General features: G+C 43.2%; 14 protein-coding genes and 1 non-coding gene across 15 annotated transcripts; 7 read left to right on the top strand and 8 right to left on the bottom strand.

The window, feature by feature from the left end:
• The first annotated feature begins 36 nt into the window (after nt 1-36).
• VTP21DRAFT_t10 lies at nt 37-109 on the top strand. Its single transcript has one exon. It is a non-coding gene; the product is annotated as a tRNA-Val (tRNA).
• A 1,063-nt stretch (nt 110-1,172) lies between these two features.
• On the top strand, nt 1,173-1,453 carry VTP21DRAFT_4302 (uncharacterized protein; the record flags this gene model as incomplete). The annotated part of the gene is made up of 2 exons (XM_069394699.1): nt 1,173-1,357; nt 1,435-1,453. 2 exons carry the CDS (start codon nt 1,173-1,175, stop codon nt 1,451-1,453), a joined length of 204 nt encoding a protein of 67 aa, XP_069255910.1.
• Nucleotides 1,454-2,086: 633 nt separating this feature from the next.
• VTP21DRAFT_4303 (uncharacterized protein) lies at nt 2,087-3,670 on the bottom strand (the record flags this gene model as incomplete). Its single annotated transcript, XM_069394700.1, has 4 exons — nt 2,087-2,771; nt 2,857-3,099; nt 3,185-3,370; nt 3,435-3,670. 4 exons carry the CDS (start codon nt 3,668-3,670, stop codon nt 2,087-2,089), a joined length of 1,350 nt encoding a protein of 449 aa, XP_069255911.1.
• A 355-nt stretch (nt 3,671-4,025) lies between these two features.
• VTP21DRAFT_4304 (uncharacterized protein) lies at nt 4,026-4,931 on the bottom strand (the record flags this gene model as incomplete). The annotated part of the gene is made up of 5 exons (XM_069394701.1): nt 4,026-4,232; nt 4,300-4,527; nt 4,614-4,661; nt 4,726-4,846; nt 4,918-4,931. 5 exons carry the CDS (start codon nt 4,929-4,931, stop codon nt 4,026-4,028), a joined length of 618 nt encoding a protein of 205 aa, XP_069255912.1.
• Nucleotides 4,932-5,158: 227 nt separating this feature from the next.
• On the top strand, nt 5,159-5,786 carry VTP21DRAFT_4305 (uncharacterized protein; the record flags this gene model as incomplete). The annotated part of the gene is made up of 4 exons (XM_069394702.1): nt 5,159-5,258; nt 5,319-5,428; nt 5,489-5,620; nt 5,691-5,786. The coding sequence occupies 4 exons, from the start codon at nt 5,159-5,161 to the stop codon at nt 5,784-5,786; spliced, it is 438 nt and encodes a 145-aa protein (XP_069255913.1).
• A 415-nt stretch (nt 5,787-6,201) lies between these two features.
• VTP21DRAFT_4306 (uncharacterized protein) lies at nt 6,202-7,204 on the top strand (the record flags this gene model as incomplete). The annotated part of the gene is made up of 2 exons (XM_069394703.1): nt 6,202-6,232; nt 6,321-7,204. 2 exons carry the CDS (start codon nt 6,202-6,204, stop codon nt 7,202-7,204), a joined length of 915 nt encoding a protein of 304 aa, XP_069255914.1.
• Nucleotides 7,205-7,527: 323 nt separating this feature from the next.
• Nucleotides 7,528-8,432, bottom strand: VTP21DRAFT_4307 (uncharacterized protein; the record flags this gene model as incomplete). The annotated part of the gene is made up of 5 exons (XM_069394704.1): nt 7,528-7,758; nt 7,830-7,895; nt 7,961-8,124; nt 8,187-8,247; nt 8,310-8,432. 5 exons carry the CDS (start codon nt 8,430-8,432, stop codon nt 7,528-7,530), a joined length of 645 nt encoding a protein of 214 aa, XP_069255915.1.
• A 728-nt stretch (nt 8,433-9,160) lies between these two features.
• VTP21DRAFT_4308 (uncharacterized protein) lies at nt 9,161-9,361 on the bottom strand (the record flags this gene model as incomplete). The annotated part of the gene is made up of 1 exon (XM_069394705.1): nt 9,161-9,361. The coding sequence occupies one exon, from the start codon at nt 9,359-9,361 to the stop codon at nt 9,161-9,163; it is 201 nt and encodes a 66-aa protein (XP_069255916.1).
• A 121-nt stretch (nt 9,362-9,482) lies between these two features.
• On the top strand, nt 9,483-10,122 carry VTP21DRAFT_4309 (uncharacterized protein; the record flags this gene model as incomplete). The annotated part of the gene is made up of 3 exons (XM_069394706.1): nt 9,483-9,515; nt 9,580-9,629; nt 9,702-10,122. 3 exons carry the CDS (start codon nt 9,483-9,485, stop codon nt 10,120-10,122), a joined length of 504 nt encoding a protein of 167 aa, XP_069255917.1.
• Nucleotides 10,123-10,160: 38 nt separating this feature from the next.
• On the top strand, nt 10,161-12,010 carry VTP21DRAFT_4310 (uncharacterized protein; the record flags this gene model as incomplete). The annotated part of the gene is made up of 7 exons (XM_069394708.1): nt 10,161-10,203; nt 10,300-10,355; nt 10,412-10,611; nt 10,676-10,836; nt 10,919-11,097; nt 11,167-11,283; nt 11,357-12,010. The coding sequence occupies 7 exons, from the start codon at nt 10,161-10,163 to the stop codon at nt 12,008-12,010; spliced, it is 1,410 nt and encodes a 469-aa protein (XP_069255918.1).
• A 468-nt stretch (nt 12,011-12,478) lies between these two features.
• Nucleotides 12,479-15,453, top strand: VTP21DRAFT_4311 (uncharacterized protein; the record flags this gene model as incomplete). Its single annotated transcript, XM_069394709.1, has 5 exons — nt 12,479-12,599; nt 12,674-13,001; nt 13,070-14,442; nt 14,582-14,890; nt 14,972-15,453. The coding sequence occupies 5 exons, from the start codon at nt 12,479-12,481 to the stop codon at nt 15,451-15,453; spliced, it is 2,613 nt and encodes an 870-aa protein (XP_069255919.1).
• Nucleotides 15,454-15,611: 158 nt separating this feature from the next.
• Nucleotides 15,612-16,394, bottom strand: VTP21DRAFT_4312 (uncharacterized protein; the record flags this gene model as incomplete). The annotated part of the gene is made up of 2 exons (XM_069394710.1): nt 15,612-16,155; nt 16,270-16,394. The coding sequence occupies 2 exons, from the start codon at nt 16,392-16,394 to the stop codon at nt 15,612-15,614; spliced, it is 669 nt and encodes a 222-aa protein (XP_069255920.1).
• Nucleotides 16,395-17,344: 950 nt separating this feature from the next.
• Nucleotides 17,345-18,394, bottom strand: VTP21DRAFT_4313 (uncharacterized protein; the record flags this gene model as incomplete). The annotated part of the gene is made up of 1 exon (XM_069394711.1): nt 17,345-18,394. The coding sequence occupies one exon, from the start codon at nt 18,392-18,394 to the stop codon at nt 17,345-17,347; it is 1,050 nt and encodes a 349-aa protein (XP_069255921.1).
• A 6,277-nt stretch (nt 18,395-24,671) lies between these two features.
• Nucleotides 24,672-25,010, bottom strand: VTP21DRAFT_4314 (uncharacterized protein; the record flags this gene model as incomplete). The annotated part of the gene is made up of 1 exon (XM_069394712.1): nt 24,672-25,010. The coding sequence occupies one exon, from the start codon at nt 25,008-25,010 to the stop codon at nt 24,672-24,674; it is 339 nt and encodes a 112-aa protein (XP_069255922.1).
• Nucleotides 25,011-26,012: 1,002 nt separating this feature from the next.
• On the bottom strand, nt 26,013-26,849 carry VTP21DRAFT_4315 (uncharacterized protein; the record flags this gene model as incomplete). The annotated part of the gene is made up of 1 exon (XM_069394713.1): nt 26,013-26,849. One exon carries the CDS (start codon nt 26,847-26,849, stop codon nt 26,013-26,015), a length of 837 nt encoding a protein of 278 aa, XP_069255923.1.
• Between the last annotated feature and the right edge of the window lie 649 nt (nt 26,850-27,498).

Here is a 27,498-nt window from a genome sequence, read left to right on the forward strand (position 1 = left end):
CTATCTTGAGCACACGAAATTTCAGAGTGAATTTGAGTTCCCATGGTCTAGTGGTTAGGACATTCGCTTTACACGCGAAGGATCGCCGGTTCGAACCCGGCTGGGGACATTAAATTTTTAATTTTTCTACAAATCTTAGAAGAGATTTAAGTAAAAAAAAAAAAATTAAAATCTTCGAAGAATATTTTTTCGAGTTTGAAGGTTTATTATCCTATGCTAATATATGCAGGTTATATTATCTTAATATAAAATGATAGGATCAATATTTACAACCCTCACGCCAGTATATATGTTTATACAGCTTCAGCCTGTAGAAATCGATTCCTCCTCGTTTTCTTTATTGAACTTTACTGAACGACAGTTTAGAATGTTCAAATATTTGTCACAATGTCTTCAGTTTTCTCTCGTGCTTGTATATTATATCTCTTAATATATAATTATCTATAAATTCTTACTCAGTAGTGTGGTCAAAGGATATACTCTCCCGTTGTTTATATACTCTGAAGTTTTCAAGGGTTTGCTTGGCAGCTTTAATGCCGGATTTCCTTTGGAACCATTTGGTTTTAAGATTTGCAAAATGCTGTTTAAATTTAAATCTCTAAAAAGAAAATGATGTAAAGTTTAAGAGGAGGGAGGGAGATGGAACAATCTTTCGTAAAATGTTTATTCCTCTCGATACCTAAATATTGATCAATTGATTTAATTTTTATTCATGCAATGCTTTTCTGAATATCTCAGAAAGTATACCGTGATGCCTTTCGATCTCTGTTTATTTTCTAGCTGAAACTCACCAATATTTAAGGACGATCTTCTATACAAATACCCCCGTAGTTAAGTTAATCTTATGGTATTTTTGCTAGCAATTTGCAATTTGTTTTGCATCCTGTTTTGTAGCTTGTTTTGCACGGCTAATGTAAAGTTTTCCGAGACTATGGTTTGATAAGCTCGGGATTTACTTCCTTGCAAGGGTACTCCCTTTTACAGCTGGTTACAAGAAACATTCTATTTCATTAGGATTGGATAGGCATCCCTGGAGTGTCGCCGAAGGCCAATTTCGTCTAACCAATACGAATTTTTCTGGTCCTATATAAGCAACCTTGTTTTAATACTGATTTTATTTATTATTTTTAACTATTCTTTATTCGAAAACTATCGACACAAAAACCACCATCATGGAACAGTGGAACCAATATCAAAAGGGTGACCGCGTTGAGTACCTGGATCGCACTAGGCAGAAGCAAACCGGCACTATCCAAGAGATCCAAGGAAGTGGACAGAACCTGCGCTTTACGGTGCTCAACGACCAGACCCAGAAGCAAGAAGAATGCTCGCACCAAAACGTCGAGCGCAAACTTCAGTAGAACCTACTCGTGGGCTAATCCCTGCAGTTCACTTCGCCTTTCATTAAAAATTATAACTAAGTTTAGATTATAGATTAGGGACTAAAAATTAGGCAACAAAATTATTCAACAGTCAACTGTTAATAAAAAAAATTTAGATATAGTGTAATCAATGTAGACAGTTCTTCTGAACTATTTCTAGGAAAGTAGAAAAAGAAAATCATATTTCTAACTCCAGCAATTATGAAATTGTGGGTACAACGCAGATGATCACATTAAACCCCCTTTCATAATACAGTTTAACGACTACGTGCTTGAAGGCCTTTATGAATACCTTAGGGTTGTGCAATAAACACGTTTGCACCAATAATAGTTCAATAGAGAGAAAGTATACATGACTTTTACACATCATAACTTCATGAGGATGCTGTTGGAATTTTCCATGTTAAATAAATATTCGTAATCCCAAGGAAAACATCATCCATCTCTTGAAGACCTGCTTAGAATTATCCCGAACTGTAAATAATAGGGGCTTTGAGGCGCTATTGTTGAATTTCAACTAATTCGAGGTTGCTATTTTACAATTTTTTTACATTATTTTTCGAAATAGAGTATCATTTACAAGAGAATCTTTTGGGCGAACGAAGTATCAAAGAATGAGAATATCTCCTCATCGCCAAAAAAAAAGTGCACACCCATTAATATATAGCCCGATAGATTGGATTATATAGGAATTCCCTTTAGGGTCATCTCATCTCTATGCTTTCTCCGTTTTCTCTTGCTCCCTCGCGATATATTTCCGCTTCCCCCAAATGGATGCCGTCATTCAATAGCAGAGTACTCTCGGCCACTAAATTGTACACACCGGACTTTCTTGGTTGGGGTCTCTCTTCTTCATCTTCATCCTCCATTATCTCCTCACCGAGATCGCCAGGGGTAACCTCCAGCTTCTGCCGTACCTCCGTGGACATGCGCCGTAATTTCAACCAATTGTAGAGTGCAATTCCCACCAGAGTTATACATAACCCGAGGATATTGACGGGTGTCAGTTTGTCTCCGTACACGAGAGAGGATATGAATATAGTCGCAACCTCCTTAAAGATCCCGCAAACGCTTAGAGTGACGACGCTGGTACGCTGAATAAGGAAAAACTCGGCCAAAACCATCATAAAAGCTAGGCAACCTCCTACAAGGATAACTCCCACGGTCCGCAATGCTTCCGAAGGAGTGACAAAGAAGACCGAGAGGAAGATTTTGTCATATCCCTCAACAAAACCCGCCGTTACCGCAAGGACAACGGCCATAACGGGTGTAAGGAAGAAGATGGACGCAATCGGATTATTCATCCCGAGTGATTCACGCTCAAGTAATATCTGGGTGAGAGACCATCGCAAACCTCCCAGCAGAGCAGCAACCATGACCTCGATAAACCTAAGGGTAATGAAGACAAAAAAAAAACGCCAAAATCAATACAAAACTCCCGTAGTGTCCTCAGTAAATATAAAGTTTTAATTACCCGACAAGCACAAATTCTGTCTCGTCCATCACCATCAATAAGACACCCAACGAGATAATCAATATTATACCTACGAGAGACCATCGAGGTCGCTCAAGCTTAAATAGAAAAGCAAATAACAGCACAAATGCAAGGGATGAGCTCTTGCACATGGTATAGAAGGAAAGGGTAATGGTTTTGAGCGAAGAATTAGAGAGTCCAATATCAAGACTGGTGGCAACACCACATGGCAGCACTTTTGTTCTGTAGAGCATTTTGTAAAAGCAGAAATAAAAGTATAGGATTTGAGAATACAATAATATCCTAGCTAGATGTTAGCATTACTTACAAATAATCCTTTCCTTTCGGCCGCCGCTTGGGTTTTAGCCGCGGAAGACTCAAAAGCGTTAATCCAGAGAATGTAAATTGTACAAGCATATGCGTACTTGTGACGAAAAGAGGATACTGAAAGTTGTAGTGCTGCGCGGAGAACATCCATTTATTGTAAAGAGAGAGACAGGTTGCAAACCCATACCTATGTAAAACGGTACAAAACCTCAGTGAGATGAGACTGGAAAAAAAAAAGCTTCAACTGTTACCATCCAAGAATCCAGAACACATTCCCAATGCTTTTTCTCCACATTCGCTGTCTATAATCCTCCATGACTAGCTCTGGCGGGAACTCTGGCTGTCTAGATTCCATTTCCATTTCATCTTCATCTAACAGTAGAGCCGTGTCGTCATTGGCTGAATTCGGTGGATCGTGGCCTAGAGAAGAACGATGTTTTATAGCATCATCATTGGTATCCTTGGCTATAATGTGAGATGTTGGCATAATATTTTAATCGTATAATTTAATCTCGTTTGAAGATGGAAATAAGTCAATACATCTGGTTCTAGTAAACCCTTTTGGAAGCAGGAGGGTATTAGGTTAGGTTTTTAAAAATTATCTTCGTCTCTTCAGCTCTAAAAAGAAATATAACAATAAAAGATGTAGTCAAAAACTAAGAAAAAAGGAAAAAGAAAAAAGAAAAAAGAAAAAAGAAACAAGGAGTAGAAGTCATAAGAAACAAATAAGAAAAAAATAAGGGAACTAGGAAATCGACGAGCCTACACTTATAGCCACATAGCAAAAGGGAAGGAAAAAAATGATAATAAAAAATGAGAAATGTTAAAAAAATCTTGGCCCGTTAACAGCATCCACCACTTGACTGCGCAGGAACTTGCTGTCCAGCAGACACCTTGACCGTGCTCTTTCCGCCAGCTTGCGGGTGCACGGTCTGGGAGCCCATTCTATCTTTGATCTGCTTCGCCATAGTCAAGAAGGCCTGCTCTACGTTCGTCGCATCCTTGGCAGAAGTCTCAAGGAAAGGAATGCTGAGACCGTCGGCAAATTCCTAATTATAAGAAGCCCGTCAACTATACTCTTCACCTCCTAGCCCACTCCGACTTATCCACCCATACCTTGGCAGCATTCTGCTCTACCGCACGCTTATCTGTCAAGTCAGCCTTGTTCCCCACAAGAAGCTTGTTGACGCCTTCTGACGCGTACCGATCGATCTCCTGCAGCCACTGCTTCACATTACCAAAGGTATCCGCATCTGTGATATCATAAACAACGATGATACCATGCGCGCCACGGTAATAGGAAGAGGTAATGGTACGGAAACGTTCCTGACCAGCGGTATCCCACTGTTTATGGACAATAGAATAAATCAGTTAGCCCAATCTGCTCTAGCAATTGTTTAATGAGCATTCAAGCCATAAGGAAGACTTACGATCTGAAGCTTTACCGTCTTTCCTTCCAATTCAATGGTGCGGATTTTCTATGAAAAACGATGATTAATCGCTCTACCAACGGAGACGATAGCCAGTATTAAGAAAACTTACAAAATCCACACCAATTGTGGAAATGTAGCTCTCTGTGTATGTATCATCGGCAAAACGGAGCAAAAGGCAAGACTTGCCAACACCGGAGTCACCGATCAGGAGAAGTTTGAAGAGATAATCGCTAAGGACGAAATGAAGTTAACATCTTTAAACCCATAGCAATGATGATAGGAGAATTATAAAGATGCTTACTATTCAGGATTCATTTCTTTTGTGAAAGTGATTCACACAGTTTACAGGAGTTACAAAATGATGATGTTGGTTGGAAAATAATAGAAGAAACGGAAAGTTGGGTTGGAATAAAAAGCCCCTTCAAATAATCACGGTCAATTTCTTGATGCCCAATCTCAACGTCACACCTAACCTAGTAACTTCGAATGGAAGAATATCATTTTAAGGTTTTGATTTGCAAGTCGACTTCAATAGATGCGGAATGGAGCATATAACACACATCAACGCACAATACAATAAGACTATCGAACTGATATCCTCTAGTCCGGAGAGCGAAATAGCGAGAGCGGAGAATATTAGAGGTAGCAAACTACAACATCCACGCGAAGAATGGTTTCTGATCTTTTTTATTATTTCCACAGAGGTTGAAGCTCAGACTAGATCTCTACTCGGTGCATTACAGTCATTAGAAAATTTTCTCATGGATGAATGGCACAGAGAAACAAGGCATGACAAAGTAGCATTATCACAGGTAATGGTTTATAGATGCCACTCAGGCAGAGATCGTAAGTTCACATGCTGTAAATATTAGGAAATTGCTTGTCTAGAAGAACAATTGAAAATCAAATCAGCAGCCATTGCACAGCGTGGAGAATCGATGCGGAAATGGAGCGAGGAGTTGGCAGCTTTACAGAAGGAGGGAGAAGAGGTTCTTTTATCTAGAGTAAAAGAATAGCTTCAATGAATGGCCAAGCTAAATAGATAGCATTTAGGACCAGTGTATTCATTTTAAGCTTTGGCCATGGTCAAAGGGTTTTTACGAGATTGATCTTGTGGCACGCATATATGGGGGTGTGGTTTGTTTCCGCGATATCGCGGTAAGATGGTAGAAATATGCGCTAGACTTTGTATTATTTTTATTTTATGCCAAAATTGGAAATTTGAGTAAGAGAGAACTCTGGATCCTGGTTTAAAAAAATCGGCCATTTTAATTGCGCAAACAGGAAAAACATAATGCAATTAACATAAAATGGCCTCCAACTTATATGAATACGGCGTGATATGTCATTTTGCAGTGTATTCAAATGATTTGCCACCCACTGTGGCTTGTATTTTCTTCCGACTCTAGCGGCAATTCCATGTGTAGGCGAGTTGTGAAAGGTTAGGACGTACAGAGGGAGAAGAGGAGGAAAAGAGGTTAAAAGGGCGTGGCTATTTCTTAATCTAATTTTTATTTAATTTTAATTTCCTTTATCCGCTCTTAATAAATCGACTTTCAGGGAAAATCCAAGGCTGACGCCTAACATGCAAGATCCTAGTAGGCGAGGTTACTATTGTGAGTGGTGGGAATTTCGCACTAATTCGCGATTGTTTACTAATTATCAAGCTCCATGATCATTCTTCTCCCTCTACCCATTGTCTAGACCAAAATAATAGGCCCCAATGGCAACGTAACCAACCCCTCTTTATCCAAGCTGACAATACCGTTGTCCCCTTTGGACAACGACCTCCCCCGGGGAATATGGGGGGCCATCGCATGCCCAATCCCCCGCCCACTGCCATACCTGCCTCCTATGCCTTCGCCCCTCAATCTCCACCCCCTCCTGAGAGCGGCTACAATCCCCCACCGCCATCGCAGCGACCTACCAGCCCCCCTGCTCCGGAACAAGTATTGGCGGATCATCCCCCCCAAGCAAGTTCAACTTCTGCTGTTCCATCCTCCGGACAATCTAGGTCAGAGATGGAGGAGATGTTGGCATTGCTCCGTCAGCAGCAGTTGATGCAGCAAATGATGCTAATGGAGCAAATGCGACAGAATTCAGATGCCCCTGCGCAAGGTCGCTCTGCCTACGCTCCCCAGCCTGCGACCTATCCGACTATGACGGGATACCCTCCCTCAAATACCACCATTGTAATGCCTACCACGCAACCACAGCAACAGGTGTACTATAACTATCCATACGGCAACTATTATTTGCCGTACTACAACCAGCAGTATCCATACTACTCGCCCTATCTATACCCCTATTCCTATTCTAATCCATATTCCTACGCGTATCCGTACAGCTTCACCTACCCATACGCTTATAATTACAACTACCCCTACTACTATGGTTACAACCCATACTACTCCTCATACTACTACAATTCACTGTACCCCTCGTATTACTGGAACAGCTTCTACGATCCCTCTAGCTGGCTTGGATTTGGGCTGGGGGGGCTTTTTGGATCGCTACTGTACGGAGGTCTGTTTAAAGACACATGTTATGGTGGACTGCTTGATTGGGGTCTAAAGGATTTGTGGTGATCTAAATAGGAAGGCGGTGAAATATGTACGGAGACCAACTCATTCCCATTCTATATAAATACCCATTGTGTGAGATTTTTATTACATTTTTATTTTTTTTATTTTTAATGTGTTTTTTTGTTTACCTACTTTGATATTTGCTCCGTTTTCTTTTTTTCAGCAGAATAGCATGAGCCTCCCATGTTGATGCTTATCTTGATATCTGTGTATATCCGCATTTCAATCTCTCACATGGTGTGATTGTAAAATGAAATATATTGGATAATTGGATATAATATAATATATATATCTCGTTATTTACATTCGAAGGGTCCGGGATCGCCTCATTCGTCTACCCCTTTCCTCCTGTTAACTTCATCCCGTTTCTCCAGATGTTCTGCTATGCCTAATGCCTCAGCCAACTCTCTGTTTTCAACGATCAATGCTTGTGCCAGCGAGTCGTAATCAGCATGACTTTCAATCTCGCTCTCGAACGCCCGACGTACGAGTTCACCGACACGGATAATCTGCTGTTGAAGTAATAAATTCTCAGAGAGGAGGAGAGCAGTTCGGTGCTAAAAATACAAAAAAAAAACATACAAGGATGAGAGGATGCTATAATATGGGCGAAAAGGTGGATGCTTACACGTTCCTCCTCGAGCCTTGCCTCGTACTCGCGCTGAAGTTCCAATTTTGCCTGCTGCTGGGCAAACTATCGGCCAATATATGAATACATGAATATAAAAAAAACCCTCAAATTCTAATTAGTTAAGCTACCGCCTGGCTGCGAAGCTTTTTCATGGCTATTTCGATGACCGCTTCATAGTCTCGCATCAACTCCCGGAGTTCCATGTTGTGCTCTTCAAGGTGCTCAACACGCGCGTTGAGGGAGGCATTATCCGATTCATAGCTATGTACGCGTTTATTCTTTTCTCCGCTCTCTAGAAAAAAAAAGTCCGTGGGTTGGAGGGATACATACAGGGACAGTGGAAATGGAGTATACCACTCTCTCTTGAAATCTTATTCGATTCTACTTCCTCCTTTCTATTATGCTCTAGTCGCTCCTAAGCTTAACCTAATTAACCATCGTCCTCATCATCAAAATAAACCGGAGGAGAGGGAATACTTTAATGTCCGATGCCTGTTGTTGGAAAACGGAAACATTCTTGCGGTGATCGGAGAGCTGATTAGCAAGCTCTGTGGTAAGGCGCCAGATCTTGGCAAGAGTTTCGTCGTTCATCCTGTCCATATATCTTGCTCTTTGTCGTGGTGATTGAAAATTTTATATAAGGAATTTGTGACGGTTATTTTATGAAATTAGGCAACTTTTGGAAAGTGGGATTGAACATAATATTTCTCACTGCTGAACTTACTCGGCATTACTCTTACTTTCCAAGTCTTTTCTTACAGCGCCATGATACGCAACAGAATTCTTATTAGTACTCATCAACCTATCACTAAGGCCTCATTCCACTGATTAAAAATGGATTGACTGATAAATATTTCCTAAACTTTTGTATTTATTTCATATTGGCTTTGTGCTCCTGAGTCCTTGACACAATCTATGAAAATTTCTTCAAAATGAGTGCTAGTCCTTCCGATAACGTTTCTTCTGATCTTAACCCTAGGTGGTTTCACCCTCTGTAAAGATTCCAGCAAGATTGTTAGCAGACGTTTCTTCAAGGAGCCCACGCTTCTCAGCCAATATGAACCTACCCACCCCAATACAATATCTCGAAAAATAGGTGTATAAATTGACATCTCTCGGGCGAGATATAGAATACTTATTTGTACCTGATACGCCTTGAAATGATCACCTCACGAGTGTTTATCCGATGCCTATATGCTAAGCGCAGCTGAATCTGCCTTTGCCGTCGTTCTAAGCGCTGTTGTAACATGGCTTCTCCTGGGGCCCGTGTGTGTTTAACAGAAAAACTCGCCGTTTAGAGGGAATCCTACTGATCCAAAAGTGAACCTTCATTTGATCGTGTTCTTCCTAGTGGCTCCCACTAACACACTCGTGATCGATAACCCGATCCTCTGGCTGTTACTTCTCCATCTCCTGGGATAACGCAATTCGAAATTACACAGCAGATGCTGACCGGCCTCGATCTCTTTGCTAGATATTGTGTGGGAGGGAAAGCGGCCTTTCCATTGTTCTAGCTGTGGGTTCTTCATCCTTTGCGGTTCAAAGAAATTCCGCGTAATTTAATCTTCAGGTGGAGTGCCCCAGGTGTGGCCGTTTCATAATAATTAAACTGTGGTGGCAACAGATAAAGAGATTACTTTGGATGGTAACATGTCCTCGCCGGGCGGAGGAGACGGTGTGCAGGTTTGTCCATGGAGGCGCACACAATCCACAAGGTCACTCCTCTTCTGAGTTCAGTTTGCATTAGAGTAATCGGGATAGGGCGAACGACTCGAACTTCTTGAGCGCCATCTCCTGGTCAAGGCTAGGCTAGGCGGGGCCAAGCTTTTGAGAGGTTCTCTTGGCTGTGGGCTGTGGGCTGGGCTGTAGGTTATGGGCTGCGGACTGTGGGCTGGATTGTTTGCGGTGCGGCGTGCTTGCCCGGGCGAGGGTTCATGAAGCAGAGGGAAATAGGCCTCGTTGCGCCGAGCAGCTTCGGCCGAGAGAGGGGCTTAGGGGAAGCTTGGGGAGGAACACTGTGTCGCCGGGCCTCGGGATATCGGGCATTAGTGAATCTGCCCTTCGCCTTCGCCTCACGCGAACTCACTGCTTCAGTTTGCTAAGTTTGGCGGACTCTCGATTCAGGCCGGCCTTGCGCAGTGGTACAATGTATTCATCCATTTGCGCAGTCATCTCGATTTTAGTTGAGGGCAAATGGACCAAGCTTCGTCGCACAAAAAGTCCTCTTCTACTTGCCTCGGTGCGGAGAAGTCGTTCGCGGCAGCAGATGGAGATAAGAGACCAGATCTGACTAACTGATTGAGCCTATTTTTAATCTCGGGTCGATCGATGGGGAACTCCAACGGGCATGAAGTGGATTTTTCACAAGAAGGTGACGATGCTTTTGCATTGCCCGGACATCTCGTCCCCTCTCTCTCCCCCTCGGATCGATGGGCGTCTAACCTGATGTTGTCATCTCTCTAAACAGTGAATCTATCCCAGTTCAAGCTTCTAAAGGTGGTGGGAAGAGGATCGTTTGGAAAGGTACGTGGATGGTATGCGCCTTGCTTGGATCGCGGTCTAACCTCCCATTGCTTCAGGTTCGGATAGTGGAGCGGAGAGACACAAAAAAGCTCTATGCGCTCAAATACATCTCCAAAACGGAGATTATCCGACTGGACTGTGTGAAAAACATCTGTCGTGAGCGCGTCATGCTTGAGAATGTCGACCATCCGTTTGTATGCAACCTGCGTTTTGCCTTTCAAGACAGCCAATATCTTTACATGGTGATGGACTTGATGTGCGCCTTGATTTACTTTCCGATGATCGAAGGATGAGTGGAGCTGATGAGGTCTATCATGTAGGATGGGGGGCGATTTGCGTTATCACTTGCATCGATCCAAATTCAATGAACACGTCGTCCGATTTTGGATCGCAGAACTAGCATGTGCGGTGCGCTATTTACATTCAAAAGGCATTGTCCATCGGGACATCAAACCAGATAATATCCTACTGAATGAAGCAGGTATGGACTGAAATCGTAGCTGCCTCTACATGGCTGAGAATGACACGTTTTTTTCCCTTCCTCTCTTTGCCATCTTAACAAGGCCATGTCCACTTGACCGACTTCAACACTGCTGCTCAATATAACCCAAACCGCCCGTTGACTTCACACTCGGGAACCGCTTTGTACATGGCCCCCGAGGTTTTCAAGGGGGGAGGGTATGGCCCACAAGTGGACTGGTGGTCTTTAGGCGTGGTCTTCTACGAGTGCATATATGGAAGAGTAGGCACCTTTTTTGCAGTTTTTCGATTCGCGCTATTCTTTATTGACTTGTTTTTCGATTACCACCAGCGACCATTCGAGCAGCATTCTTCAGAGGAGTTGAAGCAGGCCGTTATGCACGGGGACATTGAATATGGCACCCGTGACAACTCAATCACATCCGTGTGTATATCCGCAATCCAAGGGGTAAAGCAACTTCTCCCACCGTTCCCTCCTCTCCCGTCCTCCTTATTAAGTTTATAATCTCTGTGTGCTTTAGTTCCTCGAACGCGACCCCCTCAAGAGACTGGGAGCTGCTCAGTTAGGGGAGGAAAATATCGCCTTCCTGAAGATAACCCAGCACCCCTATTTTTCCCCAATCGACTTTGCTCGGCTAGAAGCCAAGGAACTCCCCCCCCTTTTCCGCCCTTCCGCAGAAAGCAATTACGATTCCATGTACGATCTCGAGGAGCTCCTGCTGGAAGAGAACCCGCTTGACAGCCGCGTGCGGTACAGCTCATCCAAGTCCAAGCGCAATCCAAAGCGCACCCGCCCCATCGGGAAGAAGAGTGCCGAGCGGGTGGAGCGCGAGTACAAGTTGATGGAGCGCGAGTTCCTCACCTTCGACTGCTCGATGTTCGAGCGATATGAAGGGTTCCAGGATCCGCAGCGTTTGTGCGTGGGCGAGCCGCCCATCTGGGTCAAGCCTGCGTTCGAGGGGGCTGAGGTGGCCAGCGCTCGGCCCAGTCTCACGATCGTGTTGGAAGGCGGCGGGAGCGCCGCGGGGTCCTCGGTGGAGGATCTAGGCGAGACGTTGGAGGGCGGAGGCGGCGAGGAGGACGTGGGCCTTCATGTGCAGTCCGCCCCCCCTCTGAACCATTTGAAACCCCCTTCCCCCAATGCACGGTACCTTGGGAAGAAGAAACACCCATGACTGAACATATCCCATCTGTTTATTAGAATTGCTCCTGTTTTGTCGTTTTATTCTTTTGTTTTTCTCAACACTTGTAGTTCTATATTTATTATCTTGCTTTGGAAAAAAAAAAATATAATAGTCCTCTATTTTATTATCCATATCCGCTCTCCCCTTCCCGATTCAGCCGTGGCCAAACCCGCCCTCGTGATCTAGCATCGTTGACTAATTTCTCGTGCGACCTAATTTAGATTCTACCAAAGTTCCATGAGCCATTGCTTTTTTTTCCCACCTTGGACGTACGAGCCGCCTGCTATGGAATCTTGGGCGGTGGTTTGGATTCGTTGCCCGGCCGAGCTTCATAAGACCCGTTTTTGGTTCCGCAGAGAGAGTCCAACTCAAATATAAGAAGTCTGGTTGCGAAGCCATTCCTTGCCAATATTCTTGCCATCTTGATCATTCTCCTACTTGACCTGCTTAAAAAAGCTAATGCCGAACCTTCTTGGCTGCAAAAAGTGCTATCGCAGCGATGATGGAGGCAGCGGATTTACCCTGCCCGATGCGAAACGCCACTACGCGCCCGACACGGTTGTGGAGCCCGTGCACATGGGTAAGAAGCAAGCCTTCAATGCATTCGGTCGAAATTAATCGAGCTGGGTCTATGCGACACATCGCTTGCATTAGATATCCAGCTCCGCTTCGATGACCTTGATTCTAATGCGTTGACGGGAGTTGTCAATTACACTGTCCGAGGCCGTGCTGGGGGATCCCGCCTTACCCTCAATGCGGTCGCGCTAGAGGACGTCCGCGTGGAAGGCGAAGGACTTGCCTTCTTCAATTATGACGGTAAGCACATCCAAATGGAATGGGAGACCCCATTCAGTGAGGGGGAGCAGCGTCTTATTGTCGTGTGGTATTCGGTGGATCACCCGGTTTCCGGACTATATTTCGCAAGAAGCGAGCATACGAACACGGGTGCGCAATTCGTGGTCAGTGACCACGAAACGGAAAGGTAGTGGCGCGTTGGTGGCGGTGTGGCGGTCGACGGCATCGTACTAATGTTCTCATTTTCTATCCTAGAGCAAGGTACTGGCTTCCTTGCGTTGACTACCCTGTGGTGCGAACAACGCTTACTTTCACCATCGTCCATCCCGCCAGTACTCTCGCCCTTGCCAACGGACAACTCGAAGGGGTCACATCCGACTCGGTAGGGATGCAAACTACCCGCTGGCGGTTAGACTTCCCCTGCCCCTCCTATCTGCTGTGCATCGCGGTTGGAGAGTTCGAAGAGGTGGATGACGGCGACGTCGATGGCATCCCCGTCAAATACTACGCCGCCAAGGGCACCCCGCACGAGGATATGCGCCGCACGTTCGGAAAAACCCCCGACATGATGCGCTGGCTTGCCGCAAAGCTGGGCGCGAAAGTCCCTTGGCCAAAATACTATCAGATCGCTCTGCCCGTTCTTTGGGGAGCCATGGAGTGCATCTCTCTGGTGACCTGGACGTCCAAGTTTCTGCTGGACCCTCGCTATGCTGCGGAGCGGGGCTTTGAGGTGGATACCATCAATCTCCACGAGATGGCCCACTCGTACTTTGGAAATATGACGGTCATTCGCCATTTCGAACACGCCTGGCTCAAAGAGAGCTGGGCCACCTACATGGAGGTGTGCTACATTGCGGACCACTACGACAACGGCGAGGATGGCGAGGAAACCGCTTTCTATTTGATGCGCCATGCCGGGTACTATTTTGACGAGTGTAAGCAATACACGCGTCCCATCGTCACCAACTCCTACGATCACTCCTTCCGCCTCTTCGACGAACATCTCTATCCCGGCGGCGGGTGGAGGCTCCATATGCTGAGGCATCTGATTGGCGACGATGCATTCTGGAAGGGGGTGCGCAGCTACTTGGATGAACACCGGTTTAAGGTGGTGACCACCGAAGCGTTTAAGGGACATCTTGAGCAGGCAAGCGGAAAGAATTTGACGCGCTTCTTCGATGAGTGGGTCTATTCCCCAGGGTACCCCAGCCTGCGCATACATTACGAGCTGCTGGAGAAAGTCGGGGTCCAAGTGGTGATGGAGCAGACCCAGACCGGCGGCAACGTGTTTCACTTTGACCTGGAGGTGGAGGTGGAAGACTCCAACGGGCATACGCACTCGGCCGTTGCGCGTTTCGAGACCAATCGCGCGGTCGTCTTGATCCCTCTTCCGGAGGCCGTCAAGCCAACTCAGTTTAGAGTGGATCCGCGGGGAAAAATCCTATTTGGATTGGAGGGCGTGAATGGCGTGAGCGAGGAGATCTGGGAAGAGACTGCATGTAAGTCGAAAGATGTTTGGAACCGCGTCAGGGCCTTTGGCCAGCTGGTCAATATTGGGAGTCGCTCGGCGCTTAAGAAAGTTCGGGAGCTCGTGGAGAAGGAGTCGTTCTATGGCGTCCGCATTCGAGGTAGGTTGAGGAACACCTTTTATTCATTCCAATCATAACGAAGTTGAATCTTGGAAATTCGTGAACCTGCTATCGCGGACAATTATCATTCGACCATGATTCACCCATTTTCATTTTAATATATATATATATATAATAGTGGCGGAGTTCCTGTCAGCCTCGAAATCTGCCTTTGGCCTAGAGATACTGGCCGAGATGTTGGAACGGGAACGCAACCCCCTTGCTCTCCTCCCAATAGTGATGGCATGCAATATGCGTGACGAGAGAATCCGTCAAGCCTTGCTCAAATTCCTGCAGCGCCCCGAGTTGCCCTACCGAGCTCATGGAGCTGCCCTTCAAAGTTTGGCGCTGCAACAGCACCCCGACGATTTAGAATTGCTAATGCGAGTGGCCAAGGATGAAAGCTTGTGGGGACAACACGGGTTGGTGCGCTTCGGTGCCCTCCGAGGTAGATACAATCCTGCTCCTTTGCCAACCTGTCGAGCTTGTTTGTTAATAGCATCATACATCTTGGCTATTTTTTAATTAGCATTGGGGATATACCGCAGTCCGGAGGTCCTCCCTTACCTACTCTCCTGCTGCCGTCACGAACCAGCATTCACCCGCCCAGCTCTTCCAACTGCCATAGCTGCCAGTGCGAGCCACCTTGAGAAACGACTCCAGCACGAGGCAGTCGACCTGCTTACCGAGATGCTGCGAGACCCCATCATCAACGTGCGCATCTCGGCCGTCGACGCTCTTGTTTCCTTGGGAGCCACACAGCATGCAGACGATGTACAGGCTGTACAAGCCACCCTACCAGAGCAAGAGCGGCCCTGGCTTGAGAGAAGGTTGCGGGAGCTGCACGCGGCTGCAGGAGCTGCCGAGGAGGGCAAATTAGGGAACGTGAAGAAGAGGCTAGAGGAGCTGGAGGGGAAGGTGAGGGAACTGGAGGGAAAACTGATGAAATTTGAGGCCCAAGAAAAAGTCAAGGGAGAAAAGGGGATAGAGCCAAGAAAGGCGGAATTGTGAGAAGAGTTTCCAATGGCCCTTAGTTTGTGTGTGTTTGAGCTTTGAGCGATATACCTAATGTTTGTAGAGAGTGAAGAGTGGAACATATAGGGATCGTCTATTTATGCCTTCACATATTACAGCTGAAATAACAGAAAATGGTAGCAAATGACATCTAACTAAATCCGAATGAGCTTCTCCGTCTGCACCAAGCGTATGTCCTCTTTTCTGATTCGTTGCCTTCCCCACTTCCGCCTTGCCGCATAGACGCCTGCCGCCGCCGCTAGCACCACCCCCGCCATGCACCCCAGAACGGTGGGGACAATCGAGCCAGTCGAGCTGGAGGGCTTGTGCCCGTCCAGAGCTTTCGCCAGGGGCGATGGCTTCTTTGGCGTCGAGGTGCTCACCGGAAGGGCTTGGTTCTTCGCACGTTTGCCGCTTGTGGGCATGGCTCCCTTGGTTGGGGTGAGTGTGGTGGTGACGTTGAAGGTATTCATGGTCGCGCCAACGCCCGGCTTGTACTGGAATGGAAGGCTGGTGCCGTACTCGCCGGAATTCTCCACTCGCACTACGTACACCCCCTCGGGCAGGTCTCCCGGCAAGGCCCACACCTGGTAGAGCCTTGTGACGGGAACCTCGTTGATGCTATAGAGTGGGGTGCCGGCGACGGTCTGCAGGGAAATGGATGTCTTTGAATTGGGAGGGGGAATGTGAGAGAACGCCCTGGGGAGATGAGAATGAAGAAGAAGATAGAATGGGGCAGAGGAGGGGGGAGGGCATGAGAAGAAATGACGAAGCATGAGGGTGCCAATGCAAAACAAACGAAACGAGCATTACCAGTTGATAGTCCCGCTCTGGCCGGGCGTCCAAGTGTCACCCCGCAGGTCCTCGATGGAAACTAGAATCCTGGCCTGACATACGCTGGCTACCAGGAGGGCATACTTGAATAACAGCCATTTCATTGCCTGTGCTCTCAAACGTTTTGAACGATGAAATGGGGAAATGAGAGCCAAACAGAAAGCGGGTTATGAGGTCGCGTTATGCGCACGGGCCCCCATTGTGAAACTGGAGGGAATGCGTTTCGATCGACGGCAATTTGTCTTTTCTGGCGCGTCATGGTTCGAAACCAAAATAAAGATTCAGGAGTTTATAGGGGTTCTAGTTCTTTAAATCGCAATGGTAACGTGTACACTATCTTCGAGAGAATGGTCCATTCTGCTGGCCCATAATAAGAAAAGCTTAACAGTTGAAGGGGCTATGTTCTCAAAATGATATTTTATATTTTACCTAGCATGGGAGTTTATTGAAGGATGAAACGCTGGTTCAGTCCCTGTATTCGAGATCGACTTTACATAATGAGTCGAGAAAATAATAACGATGCTAGAAGCAATCATGATTAGTGAGTCAAAGCTGCATTTGCTAATATTGCCGGTGTCAAAGAGTTTTTTCGTGGAGACTCACGGTGCTCACATTCTTGCTCACCTAACTGCACCGAGAATTCCAAGAAGCCGAATTGGCCAACTCTAACCAGACTATGATATCATACGGGCATTTCTATACTCCAATATAGGCATAAAGAGAGGATAGAAGAGGATTTCCCCCTAGCCGCCCAGCGGAAGAGATCAATTGTGAAGAGTGACAGTAAGCATTTCCCACTACAAATCTATCTGGCTGTATTGATCTTCACCCTCCATAATCATGGCGATGGCGTAAAATTTCAATAATATTGCTTTATTATTTTTAATGATTTGTGTTAAATATATTATAGTTAATAAAACAATACATTGCCATGTCTAGGATAAAATGCTATTGAACAATAGTTAAAATGATTCAAAGTGCAAGAAATGTTACAACGCGTATTGCCATTTCTTCAGAGCCAGGATTAAATAACGAAATATATACACACGTTAGTTCATAATAGGTTCATACTGCTTGTTCCCATGTATCGTCTCTCCTTGATGGCCTTTGTCAGGTTTCGGAAGCTGGAATCGATTGGGCTCAGTATCTTCTCGGTGGTCGTCCTGGGAGGACTTCCAGTCAAGCTTTGAGTGGGATAGCACTCCGGGCTGATCGGACAGGGGGGCGCGCTGATGGCGCGGTGTAGCGTGGGGTTCAGAAGCAATACCCCAAGGTTGAGAAGGCCAATCGAGGCACTTGCGTAGGTGCTGACAATATCAAAAAATCCCATGATATTTTCAAAATGGTAGTCTTCCGAGTTGGGGACTAATGTGTAGAGAAGGAAGCCCAGCACTGCATAAATGAAGTAATAGGGCTGGGTGATGACGAGCACCATCGGATAGAGCAAAACTCGAAGGACATGGCTGATAAGCTGCCTTTCCTTCCACTGTAATTCTTTGGTGACATTCCGGAGATCGTGTGATTTTTTCAAATTTTGGAATTCCTTCGCCACCCGTAAAAGCACTACCATCACAACAACAAGAGAATAAATGGCGCACAAACTAATGCTAACCACACCGATCAGGATGGTCATCATGTGCCACAGATGCTCATTTGAGCCCGCTCTCTCCTCATAAATTGACTCGTTCTTGAAAGGATCAGTCACGACCAGTATCACAAGCATAAAAAAGGGTATCAAGAAGCACACGGGAGCATAGTATCGCTGGATTCGTTGCATGTCCTTCATCCTATGTATGAATGAGAGTTGCAGATCGAGCGCGATGCATGCCGCAAGTAATGCCCCCCACAATTCGAAGAGGAAATCGGATCGAGCCATGATGCGAACTCCAAATGATCTGGAATATTCGGTTGGACCTTCAAAAATATTGATCAGGAGTTTGGTGGCATGCCAAAGCATACATTTAACCCCGATCCAGAGACTAAGTTTGAAGGCCACGCTGTTGGTGATTTCCGGTTGTGCACGGCGGAAGTAGAAGACTAGCAGCGCCATGAGTAGTCCTGAGAACATCGAAGCGATGTTCAGGGAAAGATAGATGGAGTACATATTGGAGCCTAAACGGATAGGTAGAAATAGAAAGTAAAACACAAGATTGGACCAAGAAAAACTAAATAGGTCCTGGTCGCCTCATTATTAATAAAGATGGGATAAACGCGCACGTAGAAAAGTATTTGCTAAGATTGTTTTTTTGCAAATGCCAGGGTTGACCAAACTAATATAACTTGTCTAGCATTTGCCGCCAATTTGCCACCGCACTGCAATACTTGATTAATTTATGTTTCCTTCTTCGGATAAGTTTACCAAGCTAAAAGAAAGCTTCGAGAGTGTATGGTATCGAAGGGAATAGGATAGAGGCAACGACAAAGCTCTGTGAAGGCAGGGCGAGAATGACTAAGAAGTTGCCAATGCTACATGAGAACTGTCATCTAGTTCACTATTCGTTCGAACCAGGATTCCTTCGAAATCTTGCCAAACTTCCCCTGAATTTCATATTTTTGACTAGGGGCCTTTCTCAGGCAAAATGCTGACAATGAAAAATATAAGCCCCCATCCTTTATTACAAGGCTAGATTTAGGATCTGAGCCCAATGCTTCATTTCTATTCGTGAACCTGGAATCAAAATCCAATATCATAAAGGAATCTTCCCTGTATCGTTCAGCTTACCTAACCAAATATTTCATTTGTCTGATGCTTCGAAGCTAGAAGTTTACAAATTTTCTCACGTATCAAAAGTATGAGCTCGATTTGACTTTCAAGGAAAAAATAAAGTCTCTTCAAACTATGTCCACTTGATCCAGAGATGGGCGTTCCAGGACAGCTCAGCTATAGGTTTTTCACATAAATATTTTTGACTTGACCCGAATTGAAGCCCATTACTCGGGTCAGCAGTGGGTAACGTATACATCATAGCTCAATCTCTTTTATATCTACACGGCTTCGTGTTATTCCCAGATAGCTATTGTTTTAATATACTAATATGCTATTCCATTCTGAAATCTACAATATCTAAAGTTCCTTAGGATTTAGAGTTTTATTTGCGCTAATAATGCGTGCACAAAAATTTCTAAAAATTAGCAGGAATAACAGCCTAGTAGGGATCACTTTATAAACATATGGTATGAATACCCTCATTCTACCCAGCATTTTATGTAGATAAGTTAGGAACAATGAATTTTTATTTTTTTGTAATTGTTATTAATCATACATCTTGCAAAATTATACGAATTAAGGATGTACATTTATCATCAACCATTCGAGAGGACCATAAAGGCAAGCTTTGAAAATTAGTCTTTAAAGTATTTCAGTAAAGTATAGTCTAATCCATAAGTAAACAGTTTCCCACTTTGCCATAGAACTCTGAAGATGGGTCCCTCTTCATTCACCTCAGAAAAAAGTTCCAAAGCACATTATATCATACCCCTTACCCAAGTCAACCTTTTATAAAAAGGGAGCTAAGAGAAGGAGAATCCCCTTCCATCTAGTAGTATACACAGCTGCTATCTATAACCTTCTATCTGGCGATGGTGAAAGGCATTGTTTTTATTTTTGTGGCAGCAATCGTTGTCGTGGCTGTTGCCTCCCCTATTGAGCTGGAGGCTAAGAAATCCGCTTGCAGTCAACTTTGCTTGCCAAAGGCTTGCATGATAAGAGGCTGTAATTCCGGAAACTGTCCCAAGTGGTGTAAATTGTGTGGCTGCTCCTAAAAGAACTGAGCTCCACCAACACTTAATCCATAGGGTAATGCTAATCAACTATCGCTTTCCTGCTTTTTTAACCAAGAATAATGAATTCATAATTAAAATATAAGAAAATCTTCAAGCTTGTCCAGTGGAAACTGATGCCGTATTTTTCAAAGTCCTATAATAAGAATGTCTGATATAAATATCTCAGATTTCATCTTTATACTGCATTAATCGCAGTATTCATTCCTTCGTATACACCATATTTTTAATTAAAATTAAAATCGTACCACTTCAAAACGCTTTCTTGATAACCGTGTTTATTTTCCCAGTTTTACGTATAGCCTCTATATAACTTCGTAAGATCTGAGCTCATATAAGAAAACAATTGGAATAGAATTGTTGGCAATTGCAAAAATACATATATTTGTGACTCTTCGTCCGCTTTCTCTCATTCTATCCTCAGAGGTGAGGATGTCCGTTGCTTTTGATTCCGCGAAATATCTTTCAACCCTCTTCTTAGAGTTGGGTTCATCAGAAATACAATGAGAATAAGGATCCCGCCTAATGGATCCACATACACATACATATCCTGGAGACGCATCACAGGATGATTAATAAGGTAAGATAACCCCTTCTTTTCATATAAGCGCACATATGTTTTTACGAGAAAAAAGACGATGATATACGGGTTTGCAATAATAAGTACCAATGGATATATTGTGATCTGTAATACTGATAGTATAGCCTGTCGCTCTTTCTTTTGTGTTTCTTTGCTACTATTATGCCTACGGAATTCAAAAACCATACGAAAGAGGACCATTGCGATGATCATACTTGAATAAATACCGCACACAAGATTAACAATGAAGCCTATAAAGAATACCATCGATTCTAACGACTCAAACTCAAAAACTCCTTGAGAAACACTAGAGTTTTCCACTCTTTGCGGATCTCTAGCAACCGATGCCAGATATAAGCAAAATGACACTAGAGATGTGATGGGAGCGTAAAACCGTTGAATTTTGCTTATATTTTTGATTCGATGAACAAATGAAAGTTGTAAATCAAAGGCAATGCTCCCTGCTAGAAGGGCGGTCCATAAATTGAAGAAAAAGGGCAGCCCTAATAGGAACTCAAGGTAATATTCGTTTGTTGTGTCATCAATTACTATATGTTCGATATACAAATCAAGCGCACGTTCTATGCTGATGTTGAGCCCTATCCAAAAACTGAGAGCAAAAGATACTGTTTTGGTCAAGCCAGGATGGGTCCTATAGACATAGGTGACAATAAGGGCCATGGCAAGCCCTGAAAGTATCGAGAGTACACTAAGTATATAATTTGAGTACATTTCAAAATCAAGATATAAAATGAATGCGTAGAAGCTGCAGAAAGTGCAATTATTTGACTGTTGTTTTCTTTTTCGCTAAAGTTCGGATAAACAAGCTTGGTGAGAACAATATTCAATTAGTGTAACAGATGGATAACAAAAGAGTCATTCAAATAAACTTTGGCTCCGTTACTTTGACATGTAAACTCCGTGAGGCATTACGTGATTCCATATATTCAATGCTTAGTTGATCTAGCAATGCTATGTGTGCAAACTTTACTTCTACATATCTTTATTGTTGACCCTTACCACCAATATCATATCAAGGTAGTTCTCGTATGACGGGGTAATTTAAGACCATTTAAGGACCAATGATGTCAGAATCTCCGAAGAAATTCAAAAAAATTAGAGTAACAGAAAAGATGGTACCATTAAGGGCATTAGTGGAAATGTTTTGAAATATTAAAGTATTAAGAAAAACAATGTAATATTGTTCTACTCCCCAACCCACTCTATAAAGTTGAAATTGCGAGAGCATTTTCAATGACACTACTTGCCAAACTTTGCAAAATTAGAGTCTATTTATTAATATACATATACTATACTGAAGCTTTCTTCAATTCGAATAAGTAATGGCTGAGGATAAATTTCGCAAATATAACACTCCTTATATCGAAGGAAGTAAATGTTGACAATAGGGTCAGCTTACAGCTTGACTTTTTTCGCTTCGCTTATTCTCTTATTTTTACGAGCAGAGTTAATCGATTCTTTGACTGACCTTGTCCCATGAATCGAACTATCCAGGCAACAATGTTTTGCATATACCTCAATCCTGGTATCAGCAATGGAGCACCAAGGAGGATAACAAGGGGTTTCCATCTTGTGGAAGCGGCTAGGAATTTAAAAACCATAACTACCATAAATACAAGAGGTCTTTTGATAATAAGTACTATGGGATAAATGATTGTCTTCAACGCCAATTTAGTATGTTGCTCATGCTTCTCTTGCAATGCTTCACCGGCGCATTTCATTCGAGAACCCGCACTTGAATGAAAAAATGTTTTTCCGAAATCATAAAGAGAATTAAGAGTGCACATCGTCATGCTCAAACAACCGACATCGAAATTCCATTGCTGGAAAAACCTCGACAGCGGAATAACCCATACCCATCTGTCACTTATCGAAATATCAATAAAACAGGAAAAAAACACGAAAAGCACGATAAAAGACAATAGAAATGATAAAGACGCGTAATATTGTTGCAAGCTGTGTAAATTTTTGAATGTCCGCATGAAAAAAAGTTGTATGTTTAGAATGAAGCACACTACAAGAAGCTGCACCCAACTATTAAATGCAGCATATAGTGTTGTATGGAGAAAGGCAATGAGATACCACTCGTAAATGTCAATACGATTCTTAATTTCATCGCAGTGTGGATCAAATGCATGTAATAACACGTTGAAGACCCCCGTGACGCGAAATGAAGAGAATCTGGATTCTGGCTGTTTCATTCAGATTCCAATGATCAGATATATGTGACAGAGTATTGATGAAACAGTATACAGAATATTTAGAGGAGTAGAACAAATATAAACGCTTAGCTGTTCTCGCTTTCCCATCTTGGATCACAAAGCATTTCACCGAGCTCTGTGATTTTGGCCTAGAATACAGAAATGGCTCAGCCTGAAAGCTTTGATTGTATGATATCTAGTAACAAATAATTTATTATCTGTCAGATGCGGTTGTGGGAGTGCCTTAGGCACGTATCTATGTTCACCCAAAATTATGGACAAATAGTATAAATTATATTTATCTTACCAACATGAAACATTGCTGAAAAACGAAAATATACATAATGCACTTGAAAATTGAAGCTATTCCATAATATCTTTTAAGTTTGAGGTGGAAGAGAAAGTTTCAATTGGTCATCGTTAGTATTATTTGGACTTGAAGTTTCTCTCATTCCATCGCCTATATATTTTTCATCGTCGGAAGTACCACACAATCGTGCTGGTAGGTGAATTTGACAGGGAAATATAAACCAGGCTGCGAGCCTTTGAGCTCTCTGATATTTTAAATTCAACACCATCAATCCAGCCACATATAGAGCTACCTCCAGATATTTGAGTTGTGTATATGTTGACATAAATTTTACCGCCATAATTGTAGTAAAGAAATATGGTCGACGGATGAGCATAAAGGGGTAAAGCACATTTGGTTGCACCAAATTGTTAATATTTCTTTGTGCATCTTCCAATGCTTCGCTAGCGTATTGAATTCGCGGCGTCTTGCCTGTTCGAAAGAGCGCTCTCACAAATGAAAAAAAAGAATAGAGAGTGATCGTTGCTATGATTGCTATACTATAAGCGTAAACCTCTAACAGAATGGAATCTTTCCATGACAATCTTCCTCCGCATTTTAGACAGCAAAAGAGGTCACTGACTCTGAAGTACAGCAACAAAAGCACTGCGAGCGGCACTAGGAATGAGGATGGGCCGTATACTAGTTGCATGACACGTAAGTTTTTGATATTTCGAACGAAAAGTCTTTGCAAATTGAGCGTGGTGCACCCTACAAGTAAACCCATCCAGAAAAAAGGGAGATCATGTATTTGAGTTGCATTTAAGAAAAGTGTATGTGGTATCATCGTATATTCGACATGCTCATTATTGCAATATAAATCATGTGGCTTCTTTAACAGCGCGTCGACCATATCCCGGAAGTAGAATGTAGAAGTACTAAAATTTGGTGACCTCCACGTGAAACAGTAGTAGACTAAGAGGATAACTAGCGCGGTGCCTGTGACAAACGAGATGAAATTGATGAAACTAAACGAGTAGTCCATAAGAACGAGCGTATAATGAAGAGCAAGCTGATAGCGCGGTGTCTCTCGCTCATTTCCATCTTTATAGCTAAAGTATTGTAAAGCTCCGTGGTAGTTGTGAGCTCCGAAATGGCTCAGCTCGAATTTTGATTTAATAGTTACCCGGGCAAAATAATGTCATGGCAGCTGAAAAATAGGTTTCAATGCTTAGAGTCGTGCTACACTATTCATACGGCTTACACCTCCTGCTAATAGAGGCTATTCATAATTTTCAACTTAATTTAGATCACGCCATGTTTGAATATCAGTGTACACTAAACATACAAGTAGAATTTATTAATGTTATAATCGATTTGTGTGGCTAATTTTCTGGTATACATCGACTGTCTCAGTTTCCGTTGCACTTGATACATTTGCAACGTTTTTTTAGTTTGGAGAATGCATTAGCTCGTACTCTTCCCCAGAGGATTCCCGATGTGTCTCAGGCTAATTTCGGTGCCAGAGATGTTGGCGCCATGCGGAGCGTTTTAGTGCGCTATGCAGCGCCGGATTAAGTAACAAAACGCTTAAATTGAGGATTTCTGTCAGAGTTCTTGCATGGGCTTGCAAATTATGAAGTGTTGAGATTGTCCTTTGACTAAGAATCTCGTCAAGTGATCGTTTAGCCAACATTGATATTATTAACAATGCGATATAGCCGCACGATTTTGTGACAATCAGCACCACCGGGTAGAGCATAATCCTCAGTATTGAATTAATTAATCTTCGTCGCTGTTGCAGTCGCCGTTGACTTTGCTCTGCATCAGAACTAGCACGGAGCTCCATGCCCACTATGAATATTATCATTACTAAAACCATAAAACTATAGAGCACACATATTGCTTCGGATATAAGTATATAAATGTTAAATCTCTGTCGAATGAAATCCGGTCTTGTTTCTATCGATCTATAGGAATCTGTCACCATTTGCCAAAAGAATACGGAAAGGGATAACAAAAATGAGAGAGGGACGTAAAATCGCTGTATCCAGTGTAGGTTCTTGAGGCGGTGAACGAACGAGAGCTATAAATCAAACGCTATAGCAAGTAAAAGCAGCACTGTCCACAAGTCAAGAAATGAATGCAACCTGTGCTGAAATCGGAATAAAAATCCAGGGAACAATTCAGAAGAAGCGCCATCATTAACGATTAATAGATTGAGCATGTGATTTAAAGATGAATTAAGCCCAATCCAGGCACTAAGCTTAAACGAAATGGTATCTGTAAGTTTCGGGCGTGTCCGACGAAAATTAACCACGGTACACATCATCAGAAATCCCGAGATCATCGAGATTAGGTTGAGCAAAAAAACTATCGAACTGTTCATGGCAAAATCAGAAGAGGTGAAGACTAATGCACTAATGCTGAAAACATTTTATATTGATCGATAATCCGAGTACCGGCTCAGAGTTTGTACTTGAGAACTAAGGTTTTAGAGTCTCAATCCTCCATCGTGACTCAGGAGCAAAATGAAGGTTTGCTGGAATTGGAAAGTGTACCAAGAAGGGAAAATGAATTGTTAATTGTAATAATAACCCTGAAATAATAGACACTCAGTATAAATAAATTATGTATAAACAACACAAATGGTATAAAATAAGTATACAACAAGCTAGAAAAAGCCAAATCACTCCAGGATATTGACATATCATGAGGCCAACCTGCGACTTTAGTTTAATGTGAAGGAGAAAGCTTCAGTTGATCATCATATATAACATAACGGTTTGAAGTAGTTTCTCTCAATCCGTCGTCTATTTACTCATTCTCATTGGCAGTACTACTGCGCCAGCTAGGATAGGAGACAAGGGTACAGGAACCAGGATGCGAGTCTCTGTGCTATCGGATAGCGTGTATTCAGCATTATTAGTGCACTCCAAATTAGAATAGCGTCCAAATATTCATTCCGTAAGTATGCTGTTAAAACTTTTATTGCAATAATTGCAATAAAGTAAAATGGCTGAGAGATAAGAAGGGCCAGGGGATAAAGCATTATCTTTCGAATCAAATTAAAAAGTTGGTAATGCCTTTCCTCCAGCACTTCGTTTGCTTTTTGATTTCGTGAATCTCTTCCCACTCGAGAAAATGCTTTCACCAAAGTAAAAACAGAATAAAGCGTACACGCCAATATACATGCAAAGCCAATACAGCAAAACGCTAATCGAAAATGTACCGCTTTAGACTTTTTTCTTCCACAAATAGCTCCAGTATATAATTTCATGACATCGGGGAAGAAAGCAAGAAGCATTGAAACAGGCACTAGGAATGAGAATGGAACGTGCAATTGCTGCATGCTTGGCAAGTTCTTGAATTTCCGAATGAATAATAGCTGCAAGCTTAGAGTGATGCTCGCCGCGATTAATCCGAGCCAAAGATAGCAAAATGTGGGTAATTTGAGGTGTCGAAAGAAAGTAAAGTGCCAGCTATAAGGCTTGCTGTCATTCTCATCATTGCCATAGAGGCCATGTACCTGCTTTGATAGTGCATCGTGCAATTCCAAGAGACGTGATTTAACGAAACGAAGGTTAATTATCTCCAACCTCGTATGACAGTAGTAGATAAAGGAGAGCACCAGTACAGAACCTGTGACCAGAGGGGTGGTATTAGTGTAATTAAATAGATAGTCCATAGGAATTGGTGAAGATTGAAGAGTAAGCTAAGAGTGCAACAGCGCTCTATGGCCTCCATCTTTATTGCCAAAGCATTATCCTGTGCTCGGTGCTAGCTGCGAGCACCGCAATGGCTCAGTTTGAATTTGGATTCAAAAATTGTGGGCGAAATAAGGTTGCTGTGAAAACCTAGAGACCTAATAGTAGAGCACAAGAGTCTGGCAAAATCGCTTTAAAACTTTAACCATGGTTAATTAGCTCTGCAAACTTGATGTCATTTCTAAAAATCCCATTAGGCTAAATTTCCTCCCTCTTCATCATTAATAGAAGTTTCACTGATCTTGAATAGTTATTTGTTCAAGCTAATTTACTCTTATGGAGTTGTAGGATCCCACTCTGCTATTCGACATAGAGAAAATGTAAAACGTTACTCAAAAAGGCATATTAATGATCAATGTTGAGTTGATTCTATATTTTTAGAATCAAGAGGAACACAACAAAAGTGGGTTTAGTTTGGTTTGGTCTGGTCTGATCTGATCTGAACTCGTCTTCAAACCTACCCATTCTATTCTGCCACAATATTTTGGAAAACAATTACCGTAAATAGATCAGGGTCTCGTTCAAACCAATCCTTCCACCCTCCCCCCCATCCTCATATGATAAAATGGT

Source organism: Calcarisporiella thermophila (genome assembly GCF_041956535.1).
Source record: "Calcarisporiella thermophila strain CBS 279.70 unplaced genomic scaffold VTP21scaffold_2, whole genome shotgun sequence".
Classification (NCBI taxonomy): Eukaryota; Fungi; Calcarisporiellomycota; class Calcarisporiellomycetes; order Calcarisporiellales; family Calcarisporiellaceae; genus Calcarisporiella; species Calcarisporiella thermophila.